The 12,851-nt window shown below is 36.9% G+C and overlaps 1 protein-coding gene across 1 annotated transcript in view; it reads left to right on the forward strand.

Annotated features, from left to right (window-relative positions):
• The window catches only part of FBXO11 (F-box protein 11), a 73,699-nt gene that overhangs the window by 34,675 nt on the left and 26,173 nt on the right, over positions 1-12,851 (forward strand). The window contains exons 3-7 of the mRNA XM_063301772.1: positions 84-165; positions 8,427-8,571; positions 10,483-10,612; positions 12,253-12,336; positions 12,423-12,555. Of these exons, the coding sequence (XP_063157842.1) occupies positions 84-165; positions 8,427-8,571; positions 10,483-10,612; positions 12,253-12,336; positions 12,423-12,555 (574 nt within the window). The remainder of the gene's footprint in view (positions 1-83; positions 166-8,426; positions 8,572-10,482; positions 10,613-12,252; positions 12,337-12,422; positions 12,556-12,851) is intronic.

Consider the following 12,851-nt stretch of genomic DNA (forward strand, 5'->3'; position numbering starts at 1 on the left):
AAAATGGTGAAGGATGGTTGGGATGCTTGACTGTGTTCAGTAGAGAAGAGCTGTTGTAAATGTTTTTACTTTTTTCTTGTCAGGGTGCTTCTACTTCAGCTACAGAAAACTTCGGCCATCGAGCAAAACGTGCTAGAGTATCCGGGAAATTACAGGATTTATCAGGTAATAGCCATTTTATGGGATAGGGTGCAGAGAACAGTTAGGATGCTAACTTTAGGCCTCTTCGTTTTAAGTAATCTGGTTTTATTAAATGGTATTTGTTGAATCAAACAAGATAGCAGTAAGGTTATCTGTGTGTTGCAAGTAGTTCTGTTTGCCATGTAGAAGAGAAAGATTTTTAACTGATAGATGCAGTTAATAGCACTTCTGAACAACACAAACCTATAGTAGTTTTAGAATGAAGTAGAAAAAACCCAGTCTCTAGAGATGTAGTAAAGATTGCAGCATTACAACCTTGAAATGTTCTGACCTCAGAACAGCTGTTTTGAGTGTTCTGAGCATGAATTGTGTTTTTCTAAAGTTTTGTTCCAAGCATGAGCCAAAAGATAGTTGTTTTGAGAAGTGTCATTTTGAGTGTTTGGGCTGTTTCAAGCACTGCTGCTGAGCTGATGTTCCTTGGCTTGTGATTGGTCCTGCTTGTATTTTCCTCAATTTTTTTTATAGCTTAGCCATAATTGCAGCAGAAATCAGCAGCATGTCCCTGCTATTATTGGCTTAGACCAGATGGGATGATGTAGGGATGAATTATTGGAAAGGAAACAGTTAAACATATAGTTGACAAAAGATTCTCACAACTGCATGCTGCCAGCCTATTTTGTATGTTACTGCTGTGGTTCCTCTGAGGAAGTTAGAGTTCATATAGATTTCTATTATCTTGAGTGTTGTGTGGTGCTTTATTTTGCAGGCAGGTAATGCAAAGGTGTATATGCACACTAGCTTACTTCACACAGAAGTGTTGCCAGTGCTGTTAATATCTAGAACAGTGCTAATTTGGTTGATGTGCATGTGCACATTACCCCTGCAGTAATGGTAATGTTGTTTATCCAATTAAGAAGCATCAGGAGTCCCACCCACCCCCTTTTTCAGCCAGTTGCCAGCTGTATGTGCAGGTAACTAGAACAACCTGGAAGAAAAGCTGGGAGAAAAAAACCCCACATCTCTGCCTACAGAAAATTGGCGAAGGATATTTTTTTAGATTCCTGAAACTTTAAGCAAACCATGTAAAGCCAGAAGTATTAATATCAATAAACATTAACAATTTTAGTTGCTCTCTCTGTCTGTAATCTCTTGACTGAATATTACAAAGCATTTATTTAAAGAAATGGAGAAGATCCCTACATGTTCTTTCTGTTTGCTTGTTTAAATAATAATAAAGTACTACCGCTTTAAATAGATTTTTCAGTTGGTGAAAAATATGCTCTCCTCGCTGTTGTTGACACACCTTGGTAGCCATTCTTATAAAATTCTTGAGAGAGAAACCATGGGGTAAAGATGGCTTGAGCAGTGATTAAAACACCCTGGTGCTTTGTACAGGTCGCTCACTTAGTGACCACAATTGGGACCAGCAACTCTGTTGCTAAGTGCCACAGTCGCTAAGCGGAAAGCCACCTGATTGCAATGGGCTTATGACCTCACTTCCCTTTCCATTGTTAAGTCAATCACTGTGGTTGCTAAGAGAAAAATCACGTGACCACGACTTACGATTTTACTTCCACCTTCTCTATTCTGCTTGTTGCAAGCCAGTTGTGAAGCACACAAATGGTGATCATTCGACTGCAGGATGCTGCAGCAGTCATAAATGCGCGGATTGGTCACAAAACTTTTTTTTACACTGTTGTAACTTTGAATGGTTGTTAAATAAGGCAGTTGTTAAGTGAGGACTACCTGTACTCTGGTTTCTGTCTCAATAATTATATATATGAGTAAAACTGGAGTAATAGCGTTAGAGTAGCTTCCATTCTGAGCAGCAAGAAAATGCTTTCTCTGGTTAGGGTGCAGGTAACAGTCTGTGCTGGAGGGATAAGGGAAGACTTGTGTGAGAAAGAGAGAAAGCTGAGCAGAGCCACCCCATTGCTCTTCTGACCATAGCTACTGCTGGCTTGTAGTTTTTTTATTATTATTATTATTATTATTATTATTATTATTATTATTATTATTCAAATTTAATTACCGCCCATCTCCCCCAAGATGGGCGGTTTACAATATAGTCAAGCTCCAAACATAAACATTAAAATCTCATAAAACCAGCCACATCACAATTATTATAAAATACAATAAATAAATATAAAATCCAAGAAGGTATAAAATCCAAGCTGGTGGGAGGGACTCTAGGGTGCGAGCCACCCCCAAGAATGGTTGTTCACTTGCCCACCCCAGGCAAGGCGGCAGAACCAAGTCTTCAGGGCCTTCCTGAATGTCGGAAGTGAAGGGGCCTGCCTCACCTCTGGGGGCAAGATGTTCCAGAGGGCGGGGGCCACTGCAGAGAAGGCCCGTTTCCTGGACCCCGCCAGATGAAATTCTCCTACGGACGGGGTCCGCAACATGCCCTCTCTGGATGATTGGGTGGGGCGGTTGACCTATGGCTACTGTAGGCCCCTCAGAAGCTTGGTCCAGCTTTAGTATATCTTAAATAATTCTCACTGGATCAACAGGAGTCCCTTTGGTGAAATAGTTTTGAAGCTCCATCTGTAAGCTGAGGTAGTGCCAATTAGGAGGCATACTGATAATGCTTCTATGCACATTTCAGTTAGCTCTCTTAGCAAGATTAAACAACATTTCAACATTTTGCAAGAATTTTCAGTAAATAGGTATTAAAAAGTTATATACAGTTGATTGTTCCTTTAAGAAATATATCAGACACTTGTATTAATTATACCTGGATTTATGTATATTTGTACAAAAAGTTATTGGTGTTACATTGTCCTAAGAGTCATGTCATCTACTCCCTAAAAACATTTTAAACAGTTCTGATAGTTGTAACCTACAATCCTGTGAAATACCTGTTTCCTTTTATTATATGTGTTCATGAAATTAAATATGATAAAGTTATCTGTTAACTAAATTAATAGTTACAAAAAGTGTTTTTTTTCCCCAAGAACCAGTCCTTAGTTTGCTCTTAGCTATACAGGTAGTCCTCGACTCATGACCATTTGTCCAGTGAGCATTCGAAGTTACAATGGTGCTGAATGAATCGTGATTACGACCGGTCCTTGGAGTTCCGGCCATCCCAGCACCCTCATGTTACACGATCACTATCTGGGTGCCTGACAACCCACTTGCACTTAAGACCAGTTGCCAAGTGCTCCATGATCACGTAATCACCATTTGCAACCTTCCCTGCCAGCTTCTCCAGAAAGCCAGTGGGAGAGCCAGCAGGGAAGGTTGCAAGTCTCTAGCATAAGTCTTCCCCATCTGCATGCCCTCCCCCAGCCCCTCTGCGTTCGCGCTGAGCTGGCCATTCGCACACCTTCCCCAACCCTCGCTGTGCCTCTCTCACACCCTTGTGCACCCTCTCTGACCCATGAGCCCCTCACGCAACCTCTCCAACCTGCCTGGTGCCTCTCACGCACTCCTTTGCACCCTCATGCACCCTCCCCAGCCCATGCGGCGCATCTCGCGCATCCCTTAGTGCACCCTCCTTGGCCTGTGCGGTGCCTCTTGTGCACCTCTTAGTGCAACCTCCCCAACCTTCCCTCACATGCTCTCCCTACACTGTGCCTCTTACGCACCCCTTCGCACCATCCCCAACCCTCCGCACCCTGTCGCTCCCTCCCACATCCAGCAGCAACCACTTACCTGCCTGCGGGCCTGGGACTTGCAACTTCCCACCAGCTTTCCCATTACTTTGGTTGTGGTAAGCTGGCAGGAAGTTGTCTCACCTAACAGCCATAGGATTCAGTTAATGACGGCAACGGGGACTGCAGGCATTGCCATCGCTAAGTGATGCAGTCCCGCTTTATGACCACATCACTTAGTGATGGAAATTCTGGTCCCAATTGCCATCATAAGTGAAAGACTACCTGTATACCTTATCTGCCTTGCATTGTTATGGAGACAAGAAACATACACATATGAAGACTGACATAGATTAAAAAAAAGGTCACAGCTGAGAGACTGTTTCTGTTGTACTATAGGGAAGTAAGTACAAGGCATAAATTCACAGCAATGGTTTTGTCATCTACATTCTATATTTTAATAGTTTCTTTGGAATCTTTTATGGACAGTTAAAGTTTAGCACACAAAATAGTTAAATGTGATGCATATTAAAATTTTAAAAAAGCAACCTAGCAAGAGTAATAATATCAATGTAGAAAAATCTATATCTTTATTGTTTTTGTAGCCTAAGGTCTTGGTTATATTGAGAAACCTAGGAAGTTAAGAGAAGTATAAGAATTACAGAGTTGGAAGGGATCTATGAGGTCATCAAGTCCAACCCATTGCACTCTGCAGACTTCACTGCACCATCCCCACTAATTAACTACTGTTTGAAAGCCTCCAGTGAAGGGGAAGAAATCATTGCTTGCTCTAACCTATTCCACTGATTGACGGCTCTTACTGTCTAATTGTATCTACATCTTTGAACTTTTATCTCATTAGTTCTAGTCCTACCCTCTGGAGCAAGTGAGAATAACTAACCCTCTACAATGTTACAACCCTTCAGATATTTGAAGACAACTGTCATGTCCCCTCTCAACCTTCTCTTCTGCAAGCTAATCATACCTAGATCTTTTAATTGTTCCTTGTAGGACTTCGTTTCCAGTCCCTTTCACCATCTTGGTAGCTGTTCTTTGGACTTGCTCCAGTTTAACAGTGTCTTTTATAAACTGGGGTGCACAGAACTGAATTAATACTCAAAGTGAGGCCTGAACAAGGCACAATGAGCAGGATAATGACTTCCTGTGATCTGGACTCTATGCTCCTCTTGAAGTTCCTCAAGATGTTGTTGGCCTTCTTTGCAGCTGCATTATGCTGTTGGGACATGTTGAGCTTGTGATCTACTAGTACACCCAAGTCCTTCTCACATGTGCTGCTCTATAGCCAGATTTCCTCTACCCCATACATGTTTTTTTTTACCTAAATGCACAGCTTTACATTTCTCCCTGTTAAATTTCATTCTGTTTGTTTCCATCCACCATTCTAGCTGAAGTCTTTTTGAATTTTTTCTCTCTTCTCCCAAGCATTAGCCATTCTTCAGTACATTACTCAATACACTATATAATAATTTTAATTGCTTTCCTTATCTTTAATATGTGCAATATACTCTTACATTTTTACAGACCAGAATTCTGGGAAGACAATGTTAAAATCTGCTTAAAATATATGCATTTTAAGACTGCTGTAGTAAATACTTTTATTAAAGATTAAGGCTGACAATCTTTACTATGTTATTTAGAAATAAGCCTCATTGAAATCAGTGGAAATTCCTTGTAAACGTGCACTACATGAAGTCATCTTCAGTAATGAAGTCAAAACTGGCATAACATTTATAGTAATCAGAATTTCCATGCATAAATTTAAGTTAAAAAGTAGCTTATTTTGCTCATTGGCATTGAGAAATGCAAACTGAAATATTTTGACCTGAACCCTGAGATATGAGTAGAAAACTCTTCATAAGACATTCCTACTGATAGATAGAAATGAGACAGTTTTCACTGGATTTACAGCCCTAGTCTGCTCTGTAGGGTCAGTGAACCCTCAAATAGCCTCGAACCTCAAAAGGTATGAGGTGGCATCACAGGGAAGGGTAGTTGTCATAGCCATTTTACATTTCCAGGAAAGTCCAAATTGCATAATTACATGTAGAGATGAGAATCAGGATTCAAGTTGTAGTTTGCATAGCCAGTGGTAAAAAAGAGAATATTTTAAATCAACTTTCCCATTTTGGAACTGATACATTTCTTGAACAAATATATGTAATAACCCCTTGTTGCAAGAAATAACATACCAGTTTGCAACTAAACACAATTCAATTGATCTGAACAGCACAATTTAAAACAGTTTTATCACATACCCTAGATGCTGCTTGCATGGAGAATTATATAAGGTTAAGCAAGCAAGCTAGATTTGTATGCAATGCTGTACACACAACAAGGATACTAAATCTGAAAAATACTGTTGCAGGCCTATGCACTTATATGGAAGCAAGGCCTATTAGATGAATTGTAGGTATAATTTAAATCATGAGAAAAATTTCCAGAAAAAAATCAATTTCAAACCTTTGACTAAGGAAGTCATTTCAGTATTCATGCAAAATTGTATCTCTTAGTTTGTTAGTCCATTGAGTCATTCATAACATACACTATAGTCCTATACTTGTCTGATCATGATCAATTATGTGCCATCAAGTCACTTTTGACTCCTAGTGACTTCATAGATAATAGAAGAAATAAAATATATTTAAAACACTAATCCCCATTGAATTGAATGGGTAGTCCTTGCTTGGCGTTCACAATTGGGACCGGAATTTTGGTTGCTAAGTGATGCAGTCATTAAGTGAATCTGAGCCAATTTTACGACCTTTTATGTGGCAGTTGTTAAGCAAACCATGTGGTCATTAAGTGAATCACGTGGTTCCCCATTGATTTTGCTTACCAGAAATAGCCGGGAAGGTCAGAAATGGCGATCACGTGACCATGTGATGCTGCAGTGGTTATAAATGTGAACTGGTTGCCAAACACCCAAATCATGACCACAGGGACGCTGTGACAGTTGTAAGTGTGAGGACTGGTTATAAGTTGGTGTTTTCAGCACTATCATAAGTCTGAACCATCACTAAAGGAATGGTTGTTAAGCGAGGACTACCTGTATTCTTGAATAGACATGTATAGGATTGCACTGTAAATCTAATTTTTAATAGGCTTCTGCAAAAGATTTAAAGCACGTTAGAATGAGTGAAACATTCCTCCACAAAATTGTTAAAGCATCTATATCCTCTAGGTGGCTTGTGTAGATGCTTTGAAGTCTGTTTCTGGCTGTCTGCACATATTTGTGCATATACAGCCACCTGCTTTGCTGGCAGTCCCAGTGGAAATGTCTATGTTTCAGAAGTTGTGGCTGCTCTAATGTTTCAAGGAAACATGCTTCACAGAGCATGTTAACATGAACTAACATAGCCCTATTTGCACAGCCCCACTTTTTAATTGCAACTTTGAAGTTATTTTCTATATATCTTCTTTTGATAGAAAATTGGGCTTTGATAAATGCTATTATATTTTTCTACTGCCAAAGGTAAGAAATACTGGAAGAAGCTTTTGCTTTGTTAAATGTTTCATTCTAAAAAGGAAAATATGTTCTTATTCCCTGTTTTAGTGGTACACCTTCAGGAAAGAGAACTGAAAATTAAAATTAAAATAGACCCAGAATCAGAATTATAAGACCCGTAACAACTAGCAAAGCTGCATTAAAATCTATATGCCAATACTTCACAGCCAAAGCTTAAAACTAGCTTTAGTGTAAATTAACTAATGTGCTTTTCTGTTTCCCATTGCAGTTGTACCAACATGCCCTCATTTATTATTTTTTATTGTATTTAAGCAGCACAAGCAAAAGAAATAAAATGTATAAAGCCATTGCATCAGTTGAATGTCTTTGAGGAGGGTATTCCATATGGAGGGAAGTAATCCTTTAGGAACTTCTGGGCATTGTAATGGAGAACTCTCTATCCCTTCCTCTTCTTATGTGCCCCTATCATCAAGATAGCCAAACTCTTACTGGTCTCTGTGCCTATGGGCACCCCGTGTCTTTAGAACCTGTCATCCTGTACGATCCCATGCTGCAAGCAAGGCTGTTTTGAGTATCCATTTGGTCTTCATCAGCAAAGGTGGCTGTCTTCCCTGTCACCTTAACTCTTGTATGATGAGACTTTGCCTACATATTGTCCCCTTTGTGTAGAAGGCTATTTTTGCAGTTGTTCACTAAACTGGAAGTTAAACTAGTAACTAGTTTCTCATATTGCAGAAATGTTGTGGAAGATCTCCACCAGCCATGGATGGATGGCTGTTCTGAATATACAGGGATGTTGAGACTGGATTTTGGAATATGAGCTTGCCTTCCTTGGTGGTTCCCTACTTAAAATTATGAGATATCCTAGATCTGTGGGTGATTCCTGTTTACTGTGTGCATGTATCAGGAGGCTAAGAGATCAGAAGTTTACTGTTGCTCACTGCCTGTCCATACTGGTTGCTAAGCTTGATTGTTGTATTTTGCCCAAAATCCATCACGATTTTTATAGTTCATAAAGGTGGATGCATACCTAGGTTTTATGCTTTGATATATAACCTACATGCTGTTTTTTCTAACAAAATCTCTTTCAGTCAGCTCATGAGTGTAAGAAAGATACAAAATGTCCATGATCTTTCTTGGTGAGAATACTCCAGATTAGTTATGAATACCAATCCTATTATTCATGTTTTGTATTTTAATAGCAGCACCTGCAGAACAATATCTTCAAGAGAAATTACCTGATGAAGTCGTTCTGAAAATCTTTTCATACTTGCTGGAACAAGATCTTTGTAGAGCAGCTTGTGTATGTAAACGCTTCAGTGAGCTAGCTAATGATCCAATTTTGTGGTAAGTGAAAAGATATACTTAATTATTCCAAAATATGTTACATATTACCAAGCACAATAAGAAAAATGAATTCCTAGTTAGTTGTTCTAATTACCTTGAATGAAAACAGATACTTGAATTGCAAGAAGGTTTGTCTTGCACATACTTCAAACAGCATGCCTAATTTTCTTTGATGTGTGAGGTCAGTCTAATTTGGCTGATTACAAAGATTTTGTTATTTTTCATAGAAACCAGTTTGTACACTTATAATTGTGGAAGTACTATTGAAAAATCCAGAAGCTAAGCTTTCTGAATTCTGCATAGTCAATAGTTTTTTTTGCTTTCTCTAATTCTGTCTTCACCCTTGTAAAACTATGCTAATAATGTTCTGATTATTTGCATATTAATATATCTGTTACTAACTGTTAAGTAAACTGCTTCAGGTCAAATTCTCCTGCTAATGACTTTATGGGCGCATTCTTTTTTTTTTATAAGAACTTTATTCAATTTCAAAATATATAGTTAAAATACAATATAGAAAATATAGGAAAGGAAGAAGATAGGGTTAAAGAACAGTGAAAAAAGTATAAAGGTGAAGAAACAAAAGATGGTTTCTGAAATATAATCTCTTACCAGTAATTAAACCATATTAATATTATTTCTATCAAAGCAAACCATTTAGTCACTAAAACCCACAATTAAAGCTTCATTTTTTTCCATCACAAGCAAGTAGTCTAAAAGGGTTGCCAAGTAGAAACAAATCCGGAGACGGTATTCTCGCTTATGAAAGCTGTTAACTTCACCATTTGGGCCAAATCCATTAATTTAATAATCCAATCTTCCACTATAGGCATATGTGGATCTTTCAATCGGAAATCTACTTTTATATATGATTACAGCCGCAAGACTTTTTTATGGACGTACTCTTGTAGTTTTATAGTCCTACTTAGTTTCCAAGCCTAAATAAGGTTGGCCAGCTGCTGCCACCTGCTGAGATGTAGAGGCTGTAGTGGAATATTTAATACAGTTTTTTAAAGGATGTTTTTAAACAAAGATTTCAAGTTTTGTAAAATAGAAAAAAAACAGTCACAAGAAAAAAATAAAATATAAATAAGAAGCCATTAAAACAAAATATTAAAAGGGGACATAAAAATGCAGTTCAGTTGTCATTAAACATATCTCTAAAAAGGCAGTTCAGTTGTCATTAAAAACTTGATGTCAGCTAACACCTAAAAGCAATAACAAAGGTACTAGCTCTAAATGTTAATGAATTTGAACACAGAATAAGTCATGAATCAATACTGAAATATGGAAGTTCGTTTGCCTCTTCAGACATTGATTTGGGGAAGGACTATTCCAGTAACAGCAGTAGTATGTATCTGTACTTGCAGAATGCATTCTTTCATATACCATTCATCATGTAAGTTCTCTGTATGTTGCTCAGCATATGATTGGTCAGTTGCTCAAAGATACAGTTTTGAATTCCTGGGGGGGGGGGAAAGCACATCTTGCTTTTATATAAGGAGCTTTAATAGAAAGAGAGGATTGATTTTGTGAAGGAAAAAGCAGAAAAAGGGGAAAAAAGAGTTGATAAACAATTACTTCTGTTCAACCAGATGCTTCTAAGACCATCCATAAACTTAATCCTTTGTTCATATTTGTCCTTGTATTCAAAGAAATTCATATCTAAAGTTATCCTTAGTGACTATGATTTTATTTATTTATGATATTTCTGTCAATCTAAAATGAATAGTGTTTTTTACTATCTATTGTGAACAGTGGGAAACTAGCACAGTTGTAAACATCTAATGCATTACAAAAATAATCACTATAACAGTTTTTGATAGTTTCATATAGTTTTTATATAGTTTATATCTGTGTTCTCTTAAAATATATCCACAATATTCTATTCATAATGTCTTTATTATTCAGGAAACGACTGTACATGGAAGTATTTGAATATACACGTCCAATGATGCATCCTGAACCTGGTAAATTTTATCAAATCAATCCAGAAGAATATGAACATCCAAATCCTTGGAAGGAAAGCTTTCAGCAACTGGTATAAATGTCTTTTTTAAAGTCTCCTTACTATGTTTCATGTTTACAATGTTGAAATGCTGAAGAAGAGTCAAGGGTGGGATTATTTATATTTATTCCACCTGCCATCTTTCCCACTTCAATCAATTTATAGTGTTGAGATACCTGTTCGCTCTTACTAGCATGATAGCTTCATTTCCTAAGTCTCTGGTTCAGTTTTATATTCCCAAATTACTATATTAAATGTTCTCCATCTCTATGCAAATGAAATATAATTCTTGGGATGTTGATTGGTGCATTTAATATACAATTCTTTGGGCTAAACTGCAATGAAAGCAGTTCTTATTTTGAGAAGTTCTATTAGGAGCATAATAATAGAAAAACCTACAAATTGGAGAAGAAGAACTGATAAAAGTATATGGGAGAATAAAGAGAGATTAGATTTTTAAAAAATTTAAAACAAATATATGTCTATATTGTAGTATACAGGTAGTCCTTGTTTAGTGACCACAATTGGATCCATAAACTAGGTTGTTAAGTGAAGCAATCGCTAAGTGAAACCACGACTTTGCTTATGTTCTTACTTCAGCGTCCCTTTGCTTTACAGACCTGCAAAGGTCGTAAATGAGAGGATTGGTTGTAAAGTTACTTTTTCATATCCATCATAACTGTGAATGGTCACTAAATGAGGCAGTGTCATGTTCAGAAAATCAGAACTTAAACTTTGTTTTTGAGTCTGAGTACTTTATTGGGAAAGGCATTCATTACAGGCAGTCACTAAATGAGGACGATCTGTAGTACTAATGAAGTATAAATAACATTGAATGAGAACTCAAGAATTTAATTCAAAAGCGAATGCAAAAGTGGGGAGCTTTGGTACTCAACATGCATACTTTCTGTCCTCACATAACTTGTGAAATCAGGAAAAATGATACAGGAAAAGCAAATGAATAGGAATCGGTAGGACTAATTCAACAGGTTGAGAATTCTTAGAAAATCATTTTATTTTATTTACAGCATCTTTTATTCATAGAACCTCTTCCTGATTGTTTTTGCTGATCTTATGGCAGTGACAGTAAATTTGAATGTTTAACATGGACCACAAATGGCTGGAATATGTAATATATTATTAAATATTAATTAACAGTCCAGTTCATTATCAGGAAACAGGGCAAGACATGGAATGAATAGAAATAAATAAATAATTAAGATATTGTTTAGGCAATGTATAACAGCAAAATGCATAATAGTTTTGCATTCTTCATAAATTATTGGGCATGTTTAACCCAGTTTTATGGCAAATTCCAGGAAGTTCACTGCTTTTTAAGAATGAAGTTCACTGCATTTGAGATCAAGGAAACATTCTTCTGGGAGTCCTATGTCCAGTGTTGCCTGGAAGCACTTTAATAAGGTTTTAATGAGGTCTATTTCCTAACTCCCACCAAAGTTCTCTTCTTTTCATATCTGTACTTGAAATAAATAAGTCTGAAATTCAGAGCCATCTACTGAGCACAGTTAATAATGTATTGAAATGGTATGAATTACTTCCAGGAATTTTGCAATGCAACATTGAACATTTGTGTGTTGTTATTTCTCTCTTTTTTTAATGTAGCTCAAAAGATACTGTTTACCATAACTTAATATTTTTTTCTCAAATTTTAGTATAAAGGAGCCCATGTAAAGCCAGGATTTGCTGAACATTTCTACAGCAACCCAGCAAGATACAAAGGAAGAGAAAATATGCTGGTACATTTCAAAATCATCTTCATTGAATACTATTAGATCTTTTCAATAGCTATTTCTTTCTAAATAGTTCTTTTGCTTTCTTTTAGTATTATGACACCATTGAAGATGCATTAGGTGGTGTACAAGAAGCTCACTTTGATGGACTTATCTTTGTTCACTCTGGCATATACACGGATGAATGGATATACATTGAATCTCCTATAACCATGATTGGTGCAGGTAGTCAATTTGAAAAACATCCTGTTATCACTGGCTTCAGTTTGCTACTACTTTTAACTTTTGTAAACAGAGCACTTTGCTTTATCATATGGTAAATACCAGGAAAATAAGCTGTAAAACTATTAAGTTATCTTTACTACACTATGTCCCAGACAGCACTCTTTATGAAAAATATTTCATTTCATATTGTTTTGTTTTTGTTTCTGAGGAAACTTTAAAACTTGGAACAATATCTTCCATTTATTTTGGTCTAATAATATTGGATCTCACTAGCTGCTTGCCTCAAGAATTATATT

The sequence above is a fragment of the Candoia aspera genome, chromosome 1 (assembly GCF_035149785.1).
Source record: "Candoia aspera isolate rCanAsp1 chromosome 1, rCanAsp1.hap2, whole genome shotgun sequence".
Classification (NCBI taxonomy): Eukaryota; Metazoa; Chordata; class Lepidosauria; order Squamata; family Boidae; genus Candoia; species Candoia aspera.